Genomic DNA, 23,771 nt, shown 5'->3' with positions numbered 1-23,771 from the left:
TTGTTTTCATTTCTGATACCTCTGGTTTTCATCTGAGACATGATCATGCCAAAGGGTACCAAAAGGCCTTTTCTGAAGGGACTGGTATTCTGAGGGTTATTCCAATCTTCTGCTTTCCTGTCTGCCCTCCTTCACATTTGCCTCTCAAAACTTCCCCTTTTTTTCTTAGCAGGTGTTCAAGGCTGTCTCTGTCAGACTTTCTCTCTACCTGATTTTTGGGAAGCACTGTAAAAAAATGCTGACTATAGCCATAAAAACTCTTTTGGCACAACCCACTCAGCTTCTTTGCCTCTTTTGGCTATGTCCTTATGCACAAGAACTATAGATGAGTGGTTTGTTTTATTACACAGAGAACCAATCTTCTAGGGAGTGGATGAAAAGGAGTCACTGAGGCAAAGAGGGGGAGAGATCCACCTTGAATATCATGGTTACACAAGCTTAGAAGTGTTTTCAGATGTTTTCAGACATTTGGTAGGTGGTGGCAGAGCTGCCTTTTGAGCTATGGCTTACAAAGGTGCACTTATACCTCATGATATAGAAAAATGTGTGTGTATGCCTGCATTTAATCCCATTTTACATATGCATTTGTAGCTACAAAGGTAATGCACATACACAAGTATTGAGTAGCTAATGCTACATTTGCACCTACAGTGTTCTAATGCAGCAGAGGTTCTGCAGAGGTTCTTTTCTTTCCTCTTTTTTTTTTTTTTTTAAATCCTCTCTGTCTTGCTACATATTTCATTCCCTTAAATGTGCTCACCAGTGGAACCATTCCTAATGCTTAATAACACACTCTACCAGTGATGCACTCTTCAGAACACTGAAATTGATTTTTCTTCTCTAAAACTGTGCCCTGCCAGTGTAGCCTTTGTCCTGACTCCTAATAATACATGATGTTCCTGACAGCATGGGATGTGAGTGCAGATGTTCTGCAGGCATTGGGGAAAAGCAGCCTCAGTGCAATCTCCAGTGCTGTTGAAGGCATTTCATTTGCTGCAGATCAATGTCTGCTTTGAAGGGGAATAACTAAGGAGCTTTGTTCCTTCTCAAAAGCGCTCTCAAAACTAGGTTTGTATCATCCAGTGCTTAATAAGGGGCTAGGTATGGTATGCATGAGGCATCTTGTTAAACTCATGGATGCTTAACACTTTTGAAATTCAGAGTATTGAGGTAAGAACCTCTCTTTAGGCAGCAACTGTAATGATAATGGTTAATTTTGTATAGCTGTTAAAAATACCACAGAGGGTCTGAGCAGCTACCTGTCTGTTCTAGAGCACCTTTGCAGTGGTACTTCTCCTTGGATAAATTTTAAGAAAAATGCAGTTCTTTTTCTTCCATAATATACCTGCAGCACAGAAGATGATACTGTTCATTCTGTATCATGCAGAGCTGCTTCTGAAATTGTCTTCCTAGCAAGGTCACAGAGACATTTCCATGGACTTCATCTAGCCCTTCAAGGTTGGATGGACAGATTATTTATTTGTTGTTAGTCGTTGTTGTTAGCTTTGCTGCAAGTAAATCAGAATTTGCAGGCTTGGTGCAGAAATGGCCAGGGTCTGTGTAATGCAGATGAATCAATAACTCCTTGTGGTCTTGAACTCTGTGGGTTTAACACCTCTGCAGTGTCAGACTGCATCTCGTTGGGTGGTTGCACATCCAGTGCTGTTCCTGGGGATATGAACCACTCTTCTTTCCACTTATGCTTCGTATTGCAGTGGCAGTGACAGCAGATATTGCAAAGTACAGTTAAGCGTGCTAAATGTATAATCCAGCTGTCTTTTAATGCAAGCTGACAGCTGCTGGCAAAGCAGGATGAAATGGTATTCTTGGAGACTTCTGCTACAGATCACAGTCCAAAAAATATCCCAGTCCCTGCAGCTCCTTCTCACGGGGTTTATTCAGCTCTGTTTGATGTGAGAAGCACCATATTCCTTTACTGAATTAGCTTTTTGTAGTGTTTGCTAACTCTCCACAATGTTGCCTGCTTATTAACAAAAAATTCACAACAGCAGCAGTATACAGCTCATGCTATTTATTATATCTGTGAAATGAAAATATCCATATCATGAAAATATTGCCGTTTTTATAGCTACAGAAGTGAATTTTCATATAGCTGATTTAGTAACATATTCCAGCTCCATGTCTTGACTAAGAGCTGAAGAACATTTGCAGTCTAATGTTTTACCTCACTGTCCTGAAGAAACAAAATCAAGTTGGCTTGTGGCAAGAGCATCCCCCCCCCTTATTTTCATTTTCTCACTTCGGAGATGAGTTACAGCCATAAGGAGGTAAATAATTTCTTTCTGGCTGTGGTCAGGAGTCACAGGATCATGGCTGGGCTGGGAGCTGCCTCTGGGCACTGTCTGGTCCCTCATCCCTGCTCTCAGCAGGTTGCTCAGGACCAGGTGCTTGGTTGGGATTTAAGCATCTCAATAGGATGGAGGTTCCAGGGAATATGTAATATCTTCCTTATGGTTTTGCTCTGATGCATTAACTGTATGGCAATTTTGCTAACTCAAAAGGTGTCTCTAGGCTTGTTAACATGCTGCCCCTCTGTTGGATACACTGCCAGATCTACTTGTGAATTTTCCAAGTTTTTGAAGCTGAAAAGTGTTTCATAACAGGAGTGGTGTTTATATGGGGATGTGGCATAACCCAGGACTCAGGTTCATCTGTTTCTAGATCACTTGTGTGCCCTTATGAAAATTTTATCTGTTTTCTTTATCAGTTCTCTCCAGTGTGTTTCTTTTCTGCTTAGTTTTCAGTTTTTCTGGTGCATGGGGCAGGTGTTCTTTGCGGTGAGGAGGGCACCAGCAAAATCCTGATCCTCTCCTGGAGATTCTCCAGTGCAGTATGTGGGAAGTAAAGTGTTTGCCTTGGAGGCTAGCTTAGTCTTGTTTAAGTCTAGAAATATTATTGAATGTGAACATCCAGTCTGTGGCTCCTAGAAAAGCTGCTGGTTTTGTGAGTGAGCCATTCTCTTTGCAGTAACTTCTTGACACAAAGACAACTAAGGCTTTTGCTGCTGTCTCACAGGGATTGATGGCCCAGCTGCTTTTCAAGATGATGTTCAGAAGATAGGAAGTCAAGTGCAGATTCTCACTGTTGGACAGTCTAGCCACGATGAAGATGATGGTGAGAAAGTGGCTACTGGCCAACAACAGCAAAGCAAGCAAGATCTTAGAACAGCAATGCAGAAGAAAGGTAAGTAGCTAAAGTTTCCTTCATGTTCTCACTGCTTGCTTGATGGACATTGACCTAATTTCCTATTCTCACTGCCAGCCCTAGCCTAAGCACAGTTTGTTAGTTTGGGTGTGTTCTCCTCATAGCCTGTTAGGCTCTGCTCTGTTTCCTAAAAAAATCCCAAACCTAAAAAATATAAAACAATGAAGTTCTCTCTTGTCCCAAGGAACAAGAGCTCTGCAGGCTCTCAGGGATGACATCCCCATCTGCAGTGCAGTGCCATTATTAAGGTACCAGGCAGATGCCAATGCTCACATCCATCTGTTCACATTTTTATAATGTACAACTCTGGAAATCACTTACTTGATGGTTGGAAACCAGCATGAAATAGCAACATTCAAACTAGAATATTAATTTTAGTGATGCAGTCAGTTACACATTGTTCATGTTTTCATAGTGTCTGTTCAGGGTTGCAGAGGTGAAAAGTACACCACATTCTGCAGCATTTCCCACACAGAGTCCACAAATGTTCTGGAATTTATTTTTCTTTTTCCAGAGGCATGCATGCTTTGGGAGATAGACTGTGTATGTACACATTCATGCATCTGCCTCTTCCTTCCTGCACTGTTATCTCCCCTTAGACACGAACCGTAGGAAGGAAAAAATAAAAATTCCCAAACCCTCACAAAGCCTTTTCTGAAGACATTTGCTTTGGAGTTCTTCTTCTTCAGTGTACAGCTTTTGAAGCAAAGATGGCTCAAGCCAAGAGTGCTCTGATGCTTTAAGAATAACCTCTTTGTGTATAAAGAGCAAAATGTAAGTGCAGACTTGACTCGTGTAGAATGGACTATTCATACCTAAATGCTGCCTCTTGTCTGCAGAGCAGTTCTCACTAGGATTCATTTTTTCTGGGACATTACCCTGCAGATGTGAGCAGCTCCAACTGAAATGGGCAGATTTTCTCCAAGTGCACTATTTCCTGGGCATTTGAGTTGCAGGGGTGTTGGGCATGACTAACAAGTTCTGATCTGTGTGGTGATTGTGTTGCCTTAGACCATGGCTCAGAATATTTAATCATCAGGCACACTACTAAACTAAAGCTTATTGACTTAAAAAGTACCCACAGACTTTGCAAATTAGGTCATAGCACTCAGATTTTTACTCTGGGGGGCACTTCTGGGTTTGATGGTTTTTTGCCAGGTTATCATATATTTTTTATTCTCCACAAATTTGTGTTTATTTATAATAGAAGCAGAGAGTGGAATTTTTTTGGTTTGCATTGCTTCTGTATATTCTCAAATATATGATGCAATCGTTCTTACCAGGTCTGATCCTGCTCAGAACAGACACTGCTAAGAGTGAACCACTAGTGTATTTCAAGTTGAGGCAAGGGGGAAACATTTATTTAAATGTGAATACTGAGGTTTATTCATTTATATTAACAGCAGAGCTATGCTGGGTGAGACACAAAGACAGGTTTTAAAATAATGCCAGCAGCGTCTCTGTAAATTATTTTTATTATGTATTGTTTGCTGCTTGACACCAGCAGAGGATGCTTGTTTTGAGAAAGTTTTGAGTGTCCCACCATTAATGTGATACTTTATGCAGAAATAAAGCTCTTCATGCAGATTGCCACTGCCACTTCACTGCTTGTGGCATGTCCTCACTGGTATGTCACCTGGAAAGTGTTTAGAGTTGCTATTTCCCATCAGGGCTTCTCTTGCATGGAATAGGGGCAGAAGGAGAAGTGCACAAAGATAAGGCACTGCAGAAAGGGACCTGGGGGCCCTTGTCCATGACAATTGGAACAGGAGCCAGCAATGCCCTGGCAGGCAGGAGGGACAGCTGTATCCTGGGGGCATCAGGCACAACATCCCAGCTGGGCAAGGGAAGGGATTGTCCCGCTCTGCTCTGAGCTGGGATAGCCTCACCTCCAGTGCTGGGGGCAGTTTTGAGTGCCACAATGTAGAAAAAACATTAAACTGTTAAAGAGTGTCCAAAGGAAGCCATGGTGATGGTGAATGTCCGGAGGGGAAGCTGTATGAGGAGTGGCTGAGGACACATGATCTGTTCAGCCAGAGAAAAGGACACTGAGGAGAGACCTCATTGTTGTCTTCAACATCCTCATGAGGGGAAGAGGAGGAGCAGGCACTGATCTCTTCTCTGTGGTGACAGTGAGAAGTTGTGTCAGAGGAGGTTTGGGTTGGATTTCAGAAAAAGGTTCTTCCCCCAGGGGGTGGTTGGGCCCTGGAACAGCTCCCCAGGGCAGTGCTCACAGCACCAGGCAGAGTTCCAGAAGCATTTGGACAGTTCTCTGGGACATATGGTGTGACTCTTGGGGTGTCCTGTGCAGGGACTCCATGATCCTGAAGGTTGTCTTCCAACTCAGCTCATTCTATGATTCTATGAAATGCTAACTGGTCTCATGGCAAAAGCTGAATCCCATTGGATTTGCATGGCCCAAGTTCGTGCCTTTGGCACTAACCTGGTGCAGAGAAACTTCTCTCAGCACGTGTCTCTCCTTCCCAATGAGTCAAGCTCTGTAACAAGACAAGAGGTTATAGGCTACCAAGTGTGAAAAGAATATGCCACTTGCAAGAAAATGCCAAATGTTTTATTTGATTTCTCCATCTGTTGGAAATTGCCATCCTAGAATAATTTCCCTCCTGTAGGAAATATTCATCTTTTTAATTTCCAAAGTGTTAATCTGTAGAGTTCCTCCCTGGCAAATGAGTCACTAGGACAGAGTCAGACTTCCATAAGTTTTAACACTGAATAACTAACTTGTAGTCCTCACACTTATCAGTTTCCAATATGTCTCTGTAAAGGGCATGGAATGAGCAATTGGGTCTTAGTTCTTCTTTGCCACCTGAAGTTTTGAGATTTAGGGGATTTCAATCAATTTCATTTCTGGATTCCAGAACAGGAGCTCCCTGAAGCATTTTTCCCCGCAGGTTGTGAGCGCAGATGTTTCTAAGGCTGGCACAGAATTTTCACCACTGAAGTATTGGTGGTGAAATAGTGAGCACAGGTGTGGAAATAAACCAGTTCTGTCTGTGGATATGAATTATGGCTTTATTGTGCAGCTGCCAGCTGAGGAGATGGACTGTGTCCATTACCCATGCATGGAGCCTAGAACATGATTGTCCTTATTAAGAAATTATGCTTGTGATTAATGAGTGTGTGATTAATAATGAATGAATTCTACAGGCTTTGAAAATATCTGTTGACCTGTGAACTCAGGCCTCCCTTGCATAACCAGGTCCTATTGAAAGGTTTTGCTGTCGTGCTCTGTGGTGTATGTCAGCACTGGGGGAGCTGAAGAAGTGGATAATGAGACCTTCACAGGGCAGCTGAATGCAATGCAAGCATTGCTTATCCTCCTGGTTAACTTTTATACCCTCACTCTTACCACTCTGGTGGTGTTTCACTCTCCAGTGTGCATCTGGGTATTCTAAAGTGATATGCACTAAAGTTACTGGAAGCAGCAATAGGAGCAAAAAGTATTTTAATGCCTTTTTTGCTGTCTTTTTCTTCATCTGTTCCAAAATTTGAACTGAAGAAAACCATTACTGATTCTATATCTGCTGTTTATAATTCTGTACATTAGTTTGTTACAGACCAAGTCCATATTCCAGAAGTCTAAACTACAATAAAATCTTTAAGCATATCCATGGAGCTCCCAGAAAAACAGTTTAGAGACCCTGATTTCAACTTTTGATGATGAGGATGCAGTAGGCACAGGGACTGTAGTAGAATTTAGGCCATCTGAATATGAATCTGAATACTTCTTTCAGTGTTACTGACTCAATATTGTGTATAATCTGTGTGTATCACTTATGTCAGTCAGGTTTGAGGGTTTTCATTTTGTAAGAGTTCCACAGTAGGTCCAAACCCCACCATGCAGCACACATCACGCACAGAAGCGTTGGTGGCACCACTGCTCAGCGTGAGTGAAGTTTGCTGAAGCCTCAGCTCTGTGATCCAGGGCATTTTCACTTTATTCAAGGTACTGAAAGTGAAGATCACAGCAGGTATAAAGCAGGTAGAAGGTGAATTTGATGGTGCAGTGCAGAAATTGTGAATCCAAGCAGCAGCATTGTGGCCCCATCCCAGAAGCCTTTAGCCCTGTGTGGGGTCTTCTTGCCAGGTTACGCTTGTTCACTCAATGCAGGGTTTGCAGAATCAAACCCTTGGATTTTTTCCTTTCCCAGATCCCCATGCAAATACATCCTGGTCCTCTTCCACCTCCCAATCCAGTCTTGTCGCCCTGGATCATGTTCCTGGTGAGTACAGAAGGAAAAAGTTAATTATGTCCATGCTGCTTGGCTCTGGAAATCTGCATTTCATTTATCCTTCTACATTGGACTTACCCATAATGGGACTTCTGGACCAAGTGATGTTTTTTTGATTTTTATTAAAGGATAGAATATAGCCTGTAATATATGGAATTTAGAGAGCTTGAACTTGGATATGGGGTGGCTTCATCTGCATGATACTCTTTGAAAAATTAGGCCTGGCAAGTGTCCCAACATTGATGCTTTTTGCTGCTAAGTTCTATTTGATGTTCAAAGTTGTGTTTCCCTTTGAAATGTCTGAGGTTTTGAATTCCTGTAAAGTCAAATTTTCAAGTGCTGCAAGGCAGTTCCTTTGGCCTGGGCTGATACTATTCTTAAGATGCAGGAGAATATTTCCTTGATGTGAATGTTTCTTCTTGGTCTAAGATGTGCTCTTCAGCAGATCACACAGCTAAAAGTGTGCTGTACAAGGGCTTGTATTTTAATTGTGAGGGTTTCCAAGTGGCTGTGCTAGGTCGTCCTCTCAGCTCCAATTTCAGCTTTATGATTTTGTGTTGTGTTTGAAGTACTAGATTGGATGAAGATGATCTGAATTTAGTTCTTGACCAGATATTTGCTCCTCTATCACTGAGTAACTTGATCCTCTGCGTGGAATGGAAAACCATGATGTTTCCTGTCTGTTTTACTTGAATGTTTATGCTTCTCAGGAGAGCTGCAGTCTGACCCATGTGTTCATGTTCTGCCTCACACAATGAACCACTCTCACACCCCCTGACTCACCTGTGAGCCTCAGGGTGCAGCAGTCTGATAAGTGGTGTTTTACAGCAGGTATGGGCAGCTTTAATCTGTCACTATGTCATGTGTGCTGTTTTCTCCTCAGGCATTTCAAGTAGCATGAATTTTGATGAGGAAGAAGATGAGGAGGATGAAGACAGCTCCAGTTCTTCACAGTTAAACAGTAACACTCGGCCTGGTTCTGCCACGAGCAAGAAGTCCAATAAGGTAAGGGGAGAGTGCTGAAGAAGGGGTGTGCAAGCTGCTATGAACTGCACGATTTCAGGGTGCACTCAGGACAGGCCTGGCTTACTTATTCTGTGTTGAATATGCACTAGAGTCTCTCCAAGGTGATTTACTGTGATACCTCTCAGGCTTCACAAGAGCAAGCAATGAAAATAATCACTTGGAGAAAAGAATGGCAAATATTGCCTGAACTTGAATGAAGAGAAAGGGAAACAGTAAATATTTACCTTTCTACGTCCTGCAGGTGCTCAGAAGGATCTTTTGTTTCCATTGACTTTTTCTGGGCATTTTCCCACCCTGTTCTCTCTGCTGCTATCTGAACGTAAAATAAGACTTCAGCTGGTTCAAATATTCTAAATCACAAGCTCTTGCTAAACCAGTTGATGATGCCCTGCTCTTTTATATATTGCACTGACTTCCCATCTTTGTTAGATCTCTCTGGAGCTTAAACTCTAGCTCCCTATCCCATTCCTTCAAAGGTCACCCCTATCCTTGAGCACGGCCTTTCTGACAGAAGGAGTGTGGTGGGATGGGAAGGTGTGAGCCAGGGTTTGCTCTGTAAGCCCTGGACAGCACTCTGTCTGTGCAGCCCCCCTGTTCTGCTCCACCAGGTGGGTCTGTACACAGAGCACCAACAAGACAATATGGCCCTTGGTTTCACTTTTTTAAAGTGCAGCTTCTATCAAGTGCCGTTCCTTTGTGCTTATAACCTTGGTGTAAGCAGAAATGAAAAAGCCCTGAATTTTGCTTGTTGTTTTAGGAAGCAGCCTCAGCCCCCAGTCCTTCCACAAACGAGCCTCTCATAGATGTGGATGACCTGGAGGAGTTTGCTGTCAGACCTGCCCCACAGGGCGTCACCGTCAAGTGCAGGATCACAAGAGACAAGAAGGGAATGGACCGAGGGATGTACCCTACTTATTACCTCCACTTGGAAAGGGAGCATGGTAAAAAGGTCATAACATAACTTGAATGGCATACCAGTTACATCTGAATATTAAAAAACAAAACTAATAAAAATCTGAAGGAGTCTTACAAAGAAAATGTAATCTTATATTTGAATACATTTTTGCTTTCTCTAGATTGACCCTACAGGCTTCCCAAAGCCAAACAACACTACCACTTTCTTCCACTGCCTTTCTTCATATGTCTAATTATTGGCCTTAAAAAATCCATGCATGGCACCTTTATGTGACTGCCAGCAGTTGGGGCTCTCTGCATTCTGTGGCCTGAAAAGCATCTACTTTCAATTCAGCTGGAAGAGCCAGAGCAAGCTAGAATGAAACATTAAATAAAATAGATCAGATTTAATTATTTAAACCATAAATAATGGAACGAGTGGTTGAGAAGTCATTTTCCCTTACCAGATATTTTTTTCCTGGTTTTGCTAAATCCCAGGAGATCTTCTGCTACTTTGCTTGTGATGCTTGAAGACACAAAAATTGCTTATGGTTTTCTTATATCAAAGCAGGAAGTGGTGTGTGCTAACCCCTTTAGCATTCTAGAATGTGCTTTTTTTGCATTGCTTAGGTGTTTCTGTTGGCTGGAAGGAAACGAAAGAAGAGTAAAACCTCTAATTACCTCATCTCTATAGACCCAACTGACCTGTCTCGGGGTGGAGAGAGTTTTATTGGAAAACTGAGGTAAACAGTGATAAGTCTAGGATATAAAAATATAGATAATTTCTTTATATAATGCAAAGTTCATTTGATATTAAGAAGCCTGTAATTCACTATGTCTCCTTAGTTAGAGGCCTGACTACATCACGTGATCATGGTCTTAAAGATCACCAGTATCCAAGGCATGTTTTCAAAAATGTCTCAAGTACTTACAGGATCACATTTTATTAAAAGTCAGCAGCACTGAAGCTCTTAAGGGCTCAAAGGCCAAATTCTCAAGGGTGTACCGGCACAACTTATCTTAATGGGATTTTCAGAAGTGCATGAGTACATTGTGTCTAGCCTCTATTGATATAAATACTTTGGAATGCACTGTTGCACAGTCTGAAAATCCCTTTGGTTTTGCCTGTTCCTCAAGATCCAAATTAGTTATTTACAGGTAGTGAATTATTTCAGAGCCACGTGTTCCTTTTCTGTCTGTCCCCACGTTGTACAGCCAGTCTGCTGTTGATCCCTCCGTGGAGCCTCTGGGTGTGTGATCAGATCATCTGTGCCTGCATTGTATTTTGCACTCCTTTCCATTGCAATAGGAAAGATTTGATCTCACTAATGGCTTTACAAAACCCACTCCCTATATTCTAACAGAGTTTAGTAGTCAGGTAAGAAAACAGATGGTTTTAGAGCGAGTAAGTGTATTTTAAAACCAAGCAGACACACAAAATAACCCCACCCTAGTGTTTCCTTACAGCTTTCTTGTATTTCCTAGTTTGCAAGATGTTATCAGAAATCTCCAGCATGATAAAAAGGGACCTTTAGTATACACCTCTGTACTGTACCTTTACATTTTTGTCATTTTGGCCATCAATCCAGGAATTGCCATGTAGTTGGGATTGGAAATGACAACTCTCTGTACCCAATATTTGCCTTTCCTTTGGGGCCACGGTGCAGAAAAGGATTGATGTCTCAGGCAGCATTGCTGACAAATGGTGATTGGATTTTCCTTTCTTTTTTTTTGGTAGATCAAATCTTATGGGAACTAAGTTTACAGTTTATGACAATGGAGTAAATCCAATGAAAACAACTTCCAGCCTAGAGGCGAGTACCCTGCGTCAGGAGCTAGCTGCTATTTGTTATGTAAGTACTGCTCACAGGCTCAGCGTGCAGGAGGGGCAGCTCACTTTCTGAAACAGCACACTGAATTGCCTTCTCACTTATGATTATGTAAATCAGCATTCAGACTTTGATGTAACCAGGCAGCTGATCTCCACCAGAGAAACCAGGAGGCTCCGTGCAAAGTAGAGGTGGAAAGCCTTGTGCACTGAGCAGGGCTGCCCAGTTCTCACCTTTGGTGGGAAGGGGGAGTTTGAGCTCTTACATAACCCTCTGGAAAGGGTAGGATCACAGCCTGCAGGCACCACTTGAGGGAACCTCCTGAACTGGGAAGAGTTTTGCTCGTGGCATTACTGCTCTACAGTATGATTGTTTGTTATGGTGTTTTGGAGGAGGCAAACCACTGGTAGCTGACAGCTAGGTCTGCAGCAGTTGAGATTGGGATAGAAACTCTAGAACTCCTTTTTGCCAGGGAAAAAACCAAGTAAAATCCAAAATTTGATTGACTGAGAGAAGCCAGGCTCTTACAGGAGAATAAGTAGCATTTGTCAGGAGCAATGCAGACAATCAAGACTTGAAACACAGTTGCTGTTGTTTCATGATTGCTGGATGAATAACCTTTTTGGTGAGGGTGTTCTTTCTGGCCAGAAATACTTGGGCCCAATAAACCCTTCCAGTGAAAACTGGTATGTACACTGCTACAGAAAATTGTCTGGTTTCACAAATCAACAGCTTTGATAAAAATATCCAAGAACGACTTTTGAATGCCTGGAAATCTGTAAGGCTGAGGTCCACCACATACCCTGTGGATGTGCAGAATGTGTTCCCAGAAGGGTGAGCTTTGGGCTCTGGGGAGCAATGCATCTGGAAGATTTCCATGAACAAGGAAACTGAGAGCCATCCCTTCCTTGCAAAGTGCTGGAAGTTCTGAAGGAGGGCAGTATTAGCTGCCAGCATGTTCTCTTCCTGCTGCTTAGGATGCAGTTTTAATGTGGCAGATGAACAGATACATAGCCCTCCCTTGCTGTTGGATTTGAAATTCTGAGAATTTCCAAAAACTCAGCTTGCAGGATTTAAAACAAGACTCCAGGGTTTGAGGTCACTTTGACTGAAGTCTCAGTAGAAGCCTAGCAGAATACACATGTTTAATAAAGGTAGTTTTACTGGTTTATATAGGATGGCATTCCCTGGAGCCAGGCAACTAATCTGGTGCAAGCTGGAAATGCAAAAAGAAAACCAAAGCCAATTAAAAAAAAGTTACATATTGAGAAATGTAGACATTGCTTAAGTCAACCACAGACAATACTTGAATGATGAACAATACCAAATAAAAAGCTGTTGTGGTCAGCAGAGGTAATTAGAAGTATGGGTGTTGGAAAGAGCCAAACCATAGCCACTGTTTGGAGAATGGGGCTGAGATAAGCTGCTTTTATATGTCTGTAATCAGCAGTTTGAAATGGGTACATTTGTATAAGAAAATTACTTGTTCCATTGATATTTTGGTACTAATGGAGAAAGGCTTGCAGGTGTGCTGTGGCCAGAGGACAAAAGGAAATTGGAATTTTATTTCATTTCAAACTAGCCGGATTTGCTGAAGTGAGATTATTGTTCCTGGCTGCAGCAGAACCAGAGCAGAGAGTGCCAGGAAGAACAGAGCTGAAACACCCTTGTCCTAAGGCAGTCTTTTAATTCCTGCCCTGAGATTTCCCCTGCAGCAAAAGCTGTAAAAACAATACTTTGAAAGCACCACTATGCCTCTCACTGTCCCTCAGCTCATCTGAGCAAGTACCCATGTGGAGATCAAGCCGTACCCAACTTACTGAGCATGACCTGTTTAATCATCTCAGCAGGTGTAATTTATATAGGCAGAACCTGGTGCTGCATCTGTGGCTGACTGTGGGGGGAATGGCTCTCTTTGGGAGCTCACCTTGAGAGGTGTTCCAAGCAACAGGATCAGAGCCAGGCAAGGTCAGAGTTTCCTCTGTGCTGTTGAGACTTTTACTCCCCTTGTGTTGGCAGCCCAGCCTATTAATAAACCTGCAGCAGCACCTAATGGCTGATTGCAGAATCGTTGGCAAAATTTATCCAGGAGCAGTGAGTGAGGAGCAACTGTGCCACTGGCAGCAGGATTTTCTGTGAGGATTTTCAGGATTTTCTGATCCTTGGGATCTCTCAGTTCAGTTTGTGTCAGATCCCAGGCAGTGAGCTCAGCTGATAGATGCTCTGAGGTGTTGCTCAGGTTTCAGTACAGTAGCAAGACTCTGTGTTCCTACTCAGGCCTCAGTCACTTGGATTGTGCTCCTCCAGTGTTGTAGGTTCTGTGAGTTGGGCCTTCCTTGGAATGGTAATTTCTACAGAAAATATTAAGGACAAGGCACAGCTGTGTGAAACAAGCCCAGGAAGGGAAGTGGCTGCAAGAAAATGGGGGTGGTAAAATCGTGAATCTCCTGGGAGCTGCTGGGATATTCACCTTGCTTTCATCATGGCAGCTATTGCCACTAAAGCAATGTGCTTACATAATTATTTGAAAGTATGCAATATTTTAAAGGCAGCCCTGGGGAGAGGCTTTTGCAGCCCAGTTTATTGTGAGGCTGACTGGATGGGATTAGGCAGAGAGTGCAGCAATGCTGGGCTAAATCCTGAGCTGATGAAAATCATTGGTGTCCTGGCTGAGTCAACAGGGCTCTGCCAGTGAACAATATTTGTGTTCCTGTGTAAACCAAGACTTATAGTGGCATTAAAATGATGTGAAATCAGAATTTGGTTTATGTTCCCCTAATAATACCCTCTGTAGTCTTAAATTTCCACACACAAAAGAGTGGAGGAGGGAAATAAAAGAGAAGCAGGGAGCGAAGCAGGAGGTGAGGTAATTTTAATAATTTTCCTCACATATTCCATGTTTATATAATTTCAGTTTGGCACTGTGAGTTTAGCAAAAGGGTAGCATTTGCCAGCACAGTGTGTGATAATTGGTGATGATGGTAATGTGCAACTAGTAACCATTCTCTTATCATGTGCCAGAGGTACCAATTTCAGTGTTTCTGAGTAAACCCAAAGAATATAGTCCTGTTTTTTTCCTCTGCTTGTTGGGAGGGAAGTGATTCAGCACTATTATTTAATTTTACCTTCAACAATGTCTTCAACCAGTCAGCATCTAAATTAATTATGTATAGTAGAACTGCAGCTTGAGGAGAAGAAAGGCTTGTAAGGCATAGCAGAGAAGCCCAAAATTGTCAGTACTTAGTGGAAAATAAGCACAAGCATGAATCTTTTCTTAGAACATGTCCTCTGCTGAGCTGAGTCTCTCCTACTTATAAAATCTGCTGGCAGTCATATCAGTTTTCATCTTGCCATGATGCAGAACCAACTGAACTGATAACACGTTTTACTCTGCCAAAGGAGGGGAACATAAATGATTCAGAAAAGAGGCAGAATCTTCCCATTAATGTGTAGAGTTAGGAAGATATATGAATATGCCTGGATTGTTTCAGGAGCATGCAGTAAAATAATCCAGTAGAATTTGTCTTGCATGCATGCAAATCTTTAATGAGTTGTGGAAAATCTCCAGATGATTTGCTGGAACAGGCACAGATATTTCAGAGGTCTGATGATGGCAAAGCTGCAGGTATTTTAGGTGGGTATTTTCAGATATTTCCAGTGGGTTGAGATGCATGGACTTTTGCTTGCAAAAGTAGAGGTGTTTTAATAAGTTTAGGGTTCAATGAAATCAGGACATTTTGATAAAAAATTTAAAAGCAGAGACAGCTGAATTTGTCACTTTTAAATGTCCCAGTGGTAAAGCCACAGCAGCTGGAGCCTAGGGGTGTCTGGTTCTTGGCATCCTGTGGTGTGTTGCTGGGAACAATGGGAATGTTCTTCCTGAGATTCCTTAGTGCCTCTCCAAAGCCCTTCATTTCAGTTTGGCAGATAGAGAAAAAAATACATGTGACTGAAAAAAAGCAATCACAAAACATGAGGAGATGGACTTGAAGGTGTCACTGCTTCCTTCACTGGGTTAATGCTAAAATCAGCTTTGACTGGAAAATATTGCTCTTTACTTTTTCTGGTTCTCTTGTGAAAAGCTGGTCAGGAAATCATCAGATCTCTTTTAATGGAAGAATTTGTATTTTCTGTGGATTTATTTTTGCTGCCCATGTGGTTTCTTTACTTTCCCTGTCTTCATAGCTAGAAAATTTGCCATTATGCTAATGTGTTTGTTTTTTTTGACCGTGGTCATCTCTAAGCAAACTTTGAAAACCACAGCACTGCTATCAGATGTTCTGACTAGCATTTTGTTTGCTTTTCTGCTGGCTCTGGAATAAATGGAGCTGATCCCATATATTTAGTTTTGTCTCGCATCAAAATGTGTGACTGCATTTTATGATTTTTAAATTGCAACTGCTTTATTTTGGGATCTAGCAGTAGCCAAGCAATCTGGTTAATTCATATCCTTTCTTAACAAAGGGATTTAAAAAAATATATATATATTAATGTTGCTGGCAGCCAGTGTTAGGAGTGTTTTTGGAAACCTCTCTATTTCCATTTTTCCTGTTGTCAGAGCTTCTAAGACAAAGCCAGAATGTTTGGCAGTGCCAGTGAAGGTGGGAGTTTCAAGATGTTTTTTGAATTGACTAACAAACAAATTCCCTGGGCTGCCACAGTGTCTCTCTGCTGAAAAAATTAACTTTAAAAATAAAGAGCATGATGAAATCTTTTCTAAACATTTTTAGGAAACAAATGTCCTGGGGTTTAAAGGACCTCGTAAAATGAGCGTGATCATACCAGGAATGAATATGGATCATGAAAGAGTTTCCATCAGACCGCGAAATGTAAGTGTTACCAGCAGCCAGCACTAAAAATTACTTGAATTCTTTTTCAGGTAGAGTTGGGTTTTTTAATTTGCATTTCTGAAAGTCTAGAAGTTAATAAAATGGTATTCAAACAATTGCAGAATAATGGGATGTGAGACCGCTTCTGTGACTCACAAAAGCTCTACAAATAAAGTATTTTGATAACAAAAGGTACAACTAACATTTATCAAACTGTGGAAAGGGCTCAAATGCACATTTGCATTTAGATCCTCACAGTTCTCAGTTTCATTCATTGAAGTTGTTTTGAGGGTTTAGTCTTTCGGCCAGGATTGATGAATTTTTTCTTCCCTGTTAATGTATTTTTTGTCATGTGAGCCTGTTAAGCTGAAGCGTGTGTCTGTGGTGTCTGCAGGAACATGAAACACTTCTTGCAAGGTGGCAGAACAAAAACACAGAGAGTGTCATTGAGCTGCACAACAAAACCCCAGTCTGGAATGATGACACCCAGTCCTATGTTCTGAACTTCCACGGTCGAGTCACCCAGGCCTCGGTGAAGAACTTCCAGATTATCCATGATAATGATCGTAAGTAGAGCTCTCTGCCTGAAAGTGTAGGAGCAGCACTGTGTGCACAGTCTGGGAGGGATTCTGCCCTCACAGTTGTCATCTGAGCAGGTTTAATTGAGATCTGTCTAAGAGGCTTCCACAGTCTATACAGAAGCCATCGTCTCCCTGTTCTTGCAAAAAGCACTTTTTATATGTGTCTTTTTTTTGACACTAACAAGTCTTGCAACCCTTTATCACTCAAGCTGTCCCTGCTTCTCGCTCTGCTATCAGCACACCCACTTGCATGAATAAGTGCTGTGAAGTTTGATGAGTGAGCATGTTTGGGTGGTATTTTGTTGCTCTGGGACAGAGGGTAGGGTTGGATGCCTACTAAATTAGTGAGGGCTGCAAACAACAGTAAAGCTTTTTGCCTTTCCTGACCTTTCTGGCAGCTGACTACATCGTGATGCAGTTTGGCCGCGTGGCTGAGGACGTGTTCACCATGGACTACAACTACCCAATGTGTGCACTACAAGCCTTTTCCATTGCCCTTTCCAGTTTTGACAGCAAGCTGGCTTGTGAGTAAAGGGGCGTGGGTGAGCATCCTCTCGAAGGAAGCAGTTTGCCATATGATTCCCAATTCCTGCTGGTGTCGCTTATGGTCCATACTAAAAAGGTCAGGGAAAAATACAGTTGTGGAGGACCACTCTGTTGCTGAAGAGAAAGTAAAAGGAATCTTCTAAAAATTCAGGACATTCAGGAAATTATATTTTCCTTTTTTTTTTTTTTTTCTGTCATATTTTTCTGGAAGTGACATCAAGTTTTTGTAAATAGGAGTTGTCTCTCATGTCCCTGGTTATGTTATGGATGTGTGCCATGATGTACTGTACCGTGGCTCCAGTAGCACCATGACAGTGGTGTCTTTTTTAAAAAAATCCAGAAAGGGCGTGAGAGCTCCAAAAGTTTCTTTTTACATTTAAGAATCATTCCGAGGCTGCAATCGTACCTCAAGGTTGCATTCCTGCATCAACTAATCAGAGCTTCACATCATCCAGCATAAGAGAAAGATGAGGAAAAAAAAAGCACTTTTTTTTTGTTTTTTGTTTTTTGTTTTTTTTTGTTTTTTTGGATTGTGCAAGGATCTCATGTAGTATAAAGCCGAGTCTGAAGGTTGAAAACCTCTATTGGACTGAACTGGATGCATTGCTATTGTACATGTAGTAGGGCATGATGAATTTTAATTGCAGTAGGAGGAAATGGAGAAGTGGAAAGCACAAAATAATGTTGCACAAGTCACTTGAATTCTAAGCTGTCATTATGTTTTAACATCTACATGCTTTTTAATTTGTTTCAAATGGAAATGTATTTGCAGTACAGAAAGGGAAAAGGAAAACATCTCGATGCCAAGAAAGCATAACTTATGTTGAATTTGGCATTTCGTGGGCTGGGAATTTATATCCTTGTATTGCTGTGGTAATTCAAACACATATTTTGTATGAAGTGATATAAACAATTGGATAAAGTCACTCTGCAGAGAGCCTTATTATTTTGAACAGGCTGTGTAAAGCTGAGGAAGGTAAATGGAAATATTTTATTAAATTTGTCTGGCCTTTTGAGCTTTTACAATTTGTTGATCGCATTTTTTGAACTTTGAGCAACAACCACTTTTCATATTTATTTCCCCTTGTAAGAATGCTTGAAATCGATTGAAACTGTGTATGTTGTTCTCTGATGTAAACGTGCCAGCTACTGAGCTAAATCCTTCTAGGCAAATCTAGTGTATGCTGCATACAAATGAGACACTGGCAGGACACAGAATAGCTTAAAATAGTGCAAATTTTTCACCTCCATTTTTCTGACCTATCTGGAATATACAAACAAATACCATTTCAAAACAAAACACGAGCAAAGAACAAGCCATGGTTATCTCCTCTCCTGAACATTTCAAAAGCCAGGAGCTGCAACTCTCAAAAGCACATTGTAAAAATAATGGTCACACATCTTTAAAGATAAAATTCTTGCTGCCATTATCTGTGCAATGTTGTCCAGAATGGCACACAGAGTAATAGAATTTATATGTTCACCTGAAGGGTGTGGAAATGTGAGTGAAGTCGTAGCTGTGTTTTACACTGCATGTATTCAGACCCTCCTTTTTATTCCTTATAAGCTCTTGCACTGCACAACCAGAGATTATGTAATGTAAAAATGAGATCAAATCTGATTGTCTCATAGCTGACAGGCCCTTTCTGACTGTAGGGGACAGGCCACAAAGCTCTCCTTAAGGTTGTGCCATTTGGACTGTATCATTTCAACTAACAAAAGAAATATGCTCTCTTCACCTTTGCCTTCAGCTCTCCTTCCCAGTATACAGACAAAGGAATTTCAGATAAGAGATGAAAATAAATAATTACCAGCATTTTTTCTAATCTTTTAAACAATCTATGGGATGAAAGTCTGCTGGCTTTAAACAAGGTTTTGTTGATAGACTCAGCATGTCAAATATTCTCTTTAATTAACAGGAAGCTCTGTCTTTTCTTTCCCCCCTCATCTTTTTGCAAGGAGCCTTTCCATGCAATGGTATAAAATGGAAAGACACGTTTGTTTGAGAGAAATGAGCATCAGTTCCCTCCATGAATGACCCAAGTGCTGAGTCATGAGCTGCAGGGTGACACTTTGCCTTTGCACATGGGTGCTTTGTTTTTCTCTGTAGCTAGTGGTTTCCCACAATTTCACATCCCCATCTGTCATCTCACTTTGGGTTTAACAGAGAAGACCCTTAGGCCTTTGCTCACTTCATCTCAGCCTTTAAAAACCAGCTCCAGTGACCACCAGAATTTTATGTTTGGACTACTGCAAAACCAGTCAGGAATTCCCAGCGCTGTTATTTGGGTGTGATGTGGATTTGAAGAACTCTGCAGCATGGGAATGGCTGGATCTGCATGGCTTGAATTCTATGCCTTGCCAGTCACACTTTGGAGCCTGAGAAAGTGGCACCTGACACAGTTTTCTGCCTCTGTCCCTGCACAAGGCTGTGTGTCAAAGGAACTGAGTGTCTCGTGGTGCAAATACACAATCTGCTGGCTTTAGTGGTGGGGCTGCTTTAGGAAGGGTTATTTTTAACCCAGATCATAACAATGGTCTGACTCACATCATGACCTCCCAGGGAATTGGCACGAAAGGAAACTCATGTGCAGTGAACTCCTGCACAAGGGTGAGAATGAGGGGCTGGGGAAAGGCTGCAAGTTCAGCTTCTTGGGACAATGCTGCTGCCAGCACATTGTGTAACTCCACTCTCACTGCACGTTCTTCCCAGCCAGGTATTTTTTTTTTATCCTGTAACCATGCCAGGAGGAAAGTGGTGACTCAAATTCCCATCATCTTAACAGAGTCTGACAGGGCCATCAGGCACCGAGCTGCTGAGGGAAAAACTCCCCACAATAAATGGAGGTCACTAGAGGGGGATGTTAACCTGGGACTAGGAATGAGGAACTCTCATTAAATCTGGTTCAGTTAGAACAGGATTTGCTCCTAATGCCCTTTGCCAAAAGCCTAATTCCTCACTATTGCTGAGCATGGTACTGGGCTTGATTCACTTGGGCTTCACCATCTGCTCTGGAAGCAGTTTCAACCATTAATTTGGAATCTGTAGCATTTCTGATGGATAATTTTTGCTGGATATTTTCTGGCAAAGGTCACATGCAAGGTGATGCCACAAGCTTTCCAGCACATCTCTAAATTTTGTCCTCCTAACTTGGAAAAGTCAAACCAAGTTCTGTCATACCTGGAATTACATTTTCCTCAAGAAGTCACATTTTCTTCCCCATCAGTAATAAAATCTTGTTACTAGAAAGTATTTTCAGAGCCACGTGCACACTGAAGTAACCAAGGAGTAATTAGTGGTACACTCCTGTTAGTAACTTCTGCTGGGCCTGCATTCAGGGTGCAGCAGGGCATGACCTTGTTTATTCAGTGTGACAAAGAATAGAATGGCCCCAAGCTGTGTATTTCCTTCACACAGTCTTCGTGAATGTTTGGATATGGTAGATTTAATGTTATTTAAAATCCCAATATTGATGATTTTTTGCATCTGCTGTTGATTTTGGCAGAGTTGTAAACAAATTCCTTGCCTGAATTGCTTATGGGCAAATGCTGCATGCTTTAATGAGAGTTCTTAATCTAACTTGTCACTCTGTTTACATCAAACAGTTTCTTCCTGGCCCTTTATCTAATTTTCTTCATCTCTGATGTTCTGTTCCTTCTCATTCTCTTTACAATTCCTTTATCTGCTCTTCAAGGATGTGCAGCTCAAAAGTGTTTGACAATATTGCTCAGTGATCTCTGCACAGATGAATAATGCCTTTGGTGCACATTCAGTGATGCTCCTACAATAGAAGCCTTATCAGAGGGCTGAATTTGGCCCTTTGGCTTTTCAGTAGAGTAAATTAACACATTAAAAGGTAGCAGATAAAAAAAGCTTGCCTAAAATATAATCAGAATTTTTCTCAGTAAACATTCAGTTTCCAAAACATTGGTTGCAAATCAATGAGCAGAGCTGTCCACAAGCCTGGAGGCAGGCTGTTAGATTCTCTTTGTAGTGCTGCCTTATTTTTCCTTTTTTTTTTTTTTTTCAAAAGGTTGGAAGTGATTTTGTGAGCTGAATTGTGTTGGGGGCCTAAAATAGTTAATAGTTTATTTTTTAGAAGCTAGGCATCGCTCTGTTCCTTTTGTAGAATAATATATGGCACATAAATCAATAAGGTCATAGGCTCTTGTTATAAATTCTGCAGTTAAGAAATCAGTGAGAATGGTTTTTTAATAATTACTGGGCAAGTCTCTCGCTATTCAAGTTGCCTTACAATAGTGCTGGAGTTCCCAGCTGGCTGTCCTCATGAGGTCCTAGCACTGAAGGAGTTGGAGTGAAAAGGGCTCTGTAATAAAATCTGGTGGCTGCACAATTGGAAAATATCATTGTGGAGTCAAATGACACCGCAGAGTTTTATCAGTCATGGGGAACCAATGCCATCAGTTCCAGCTTTCTGAGGTTTTGCTCCCTTGTGGTGAACAAAGGAGGGGCTTTAAACAAGCAGAGACACCAGTGAGCTCTCTAAAAGTATTGGGCATTAGTCCTACTTTTCTGCTGTTAAAATCTTACCCCTGCCTGGGTGATGCCCTTTAAAAAAATCAGAAAATCAATCCAGTCCTTACTATGGAAAATTATTCTCAGTTCTTGTGTCATAGCTTTTTACAAATTTTTATTATTAATTAATTTTTGATTTCACATAAGGTTAAAACAAGGATGGGGAAGAAGAGTGTTTGCCCTGAAGGGATGATGAGTGTAGACCAATATCAGATTATTTTGTCTTTGTTTATTGTAGTAGGACAAGACATGGGGTTGCTGGTGTTCTGGGCAGAGAAGGTTTCTCCTAATGTATTACAGGTGTCTGGGGGAAGATTTTGGGGTTGATCCTGTGACAGTCTAACTATTTGCCCCATACTTTCCCATTGCTCTCCTAAAACATCATTTGTGAGATTTTTTTTTCCTGCTTTTACAGAAGCCTGTGCTCACCAATCAGATATCTTTGCTTGGCAATTAAGGACAGCACAGCAGTCACCTTTATTAGAATTATGGGCTGATGACTCAGATTTCTCAAAAGGCCTCATTTTGATTACTAGAATAAAGTAGTTTTATACATATAAATCTTGCAGTAGAGTTAATCTAACTGTAGGTGCAGGCTTCTCTTGTATGTGCTACTTAATGAAATCAGGTTCCTGTTGTTCCTCATGTACAAAAAGTACCTTCCAGGGCTCTGCTTTGTAAGTGTTTGAAATTAATTATGTAGTTATTCTTCAGTTTCTTTTTGTTGCTCGCCAAGGAACTAAGAAAAGAATTTGCACAACTATCTCAATGCTTTGGTGTTTTGCTATGAACTATAGCTCAGTAGCTGATACTCACAAATGCCTGTATATTGGATGAAAATGCATTAAAACTTATTTTGTATGTTGTATTTTATTTAACTGCCTGTATGTTTTTGATTCCCCTTTTTCAGTAAGGGTGTGTTTATCTGTACCTTTGCTGAAAGGCTCTAGGAAGAGGACCCTGTTCTGAAAAATTATGTGTACATTTTTGAGAAGAAACCTTCCCCATTCACATCATAATTGGATTATACAATAACACTGGAAGCTTATCATGGTTTTATTGAAGTCTGCAGTGGCAGTTTGAAAATTACTCTGACAAAAGCTTGTTAAGCACATGGACTGGAACAAAGTCCTGCTTGAGAGTCAGAACCTCACAAGTACCTGGAATACTCATGATCTATTCTGTGCTTGGGTACAGGCAAAAAAAAAAATCCTGAAGAGTCAAAATCTGTGCTAAAGTCAACCCAGTCTTCTAGGCTGACTCAGCACAGGCCTGGGGATTGGGTCACCTGGGATTTAACCCCAAGGGAGTGTCTGACTTTGTGCAAACCTTGGAACCTCTTTGTGCCTCAGTTCCAATGAGGAATGGCACTCCTGGGTTTTGGCCTGGCTGTGTCCATCTCTGTTCTGCTGAGAGGAGTTGAGGAGTGCTCTGAGGCTGGTGGATGACAGGTGGTGTTGCTGTGCTCAGAACTCAATTTAATGCTCCCTGAACCAACCAAAAGATGAAGTTTTCTGCTGCCTGTATAGAAACCACATAACTAACCAATCTCTTAGGATCAAATCTTGATGCTGTTGAATTCTTGTCAATGATTTAAGTGAGGCTTTAATTTTTTTACCTTGTGTTATTTTTGGTTACTAAAAGTGCAGAAAAAACCAGGACAAACCATCTGATACACTATTCCTTCTGACAGTGTGTGTTGTTGGTTGTGTTTTACTTCCCAGCATCTGTTGCTTTAAAACTATCATTCCTGAACACACGACAGAGGTTCACTTAATGCAATCACCTATTTATGCTTTTATGTAGCAAACTGAGGCACTTGGCAGTTGTGCTGCAAATTGCCTTTTTGTATTTTTGTTTGCTTTTTTCCTTTCCCTTGGATGTGACTCAGTTGTTCAGAACTATTGTTACTGCCCACTTTGACTCTGTCATGCACATCTGATTTAAAAACAATGAGCCTCATGATTTCTGACTACCTTTTTACTCACCTGGGATGTTTACAGTGCTTCTCACATTTCACCCTGCATCTGTGGCTTCTTACTGAGGCTGTC

At 41.4% G+C, this 23,771-nt stretch overlaps 1 protein-coding gene across 4 annotated transcripts in view; it reads left to right on the top strand.

The window, feature by feature from the left end:
* The window catches only part of TUB (TUB bipartite transcription factor), a 138,384-nt gene extending 115,791 nt beyond the window's left edge, over positions 1 to 22,593 (top strand). For 3 of the 4 annotated variants that reach the window (XM_018907906.3, XM_050975375.1, XM_050975376.1), the window contains 9 exons: positions 3,037 to 3,204; positions 7,398 to 7,469; positions 8,362 to 8,483; positions 9,262 to 9,453; positions 10,029 to 10,141; positions 11,137 to 11,251; positions 15,958 to 16,056; positions 16,451 to 16,622; positions 17,036 to 22,593. In XM_018907906.3, coding sequence (XP_018763451.2) covers positions 3,037 to 3,204; positions 7,398 to 7,469; positions 8,362 to 8,483; positions 9,262 to 9,453; positions 10,029 to 10,141; positions 11,137 to 11,251; positions 15,958 to 16,056; positions 16,451 to 16,622; positions 17,036 to 17,169 — 1,187 coding nt within the window. In that variant the 3' untranslated portion in view covers positions 17,170 to 22,593. The remainder of the gene's footprint in view (positions 1 to 3,036; positions 3,205 to 7,397; positions 7,470 to 8,361; positions 8,484 to 9,261; positions 9,454 to 10,028; positions 10,142 to 11,136; positions 11,252 to 15,957; positions 16,057 to 16,450; positions 16,623 to 17,035) is intronic. The other variant, XM_018907908.3, reaches the window with a different exon arrangement.
* The last annotated feature ends 1,178 nt before the right edge of the window (positions 22,594 to 23,771 follow it).

Source organism: Serinus canaria, chromosome 5 (genome assembly GCF_022539315.1).
Source record: "Serinus canaria isolate serCan28SL12 chromosome 5, serCan2020, whole genome shotgun sequence".
Taxonomy (NCBI): domain Eukaryota; kingdom Metazoa; phylum Chordata; class Aves; order Passeriformes; family Fringillidae; genus Serinus; species Serinus canaria.
The sequence above is the reverse complement of the archived record's forward strand: the minus strand, read 5'-3'. Positions and strand labels throughout refer to the sequence as shown.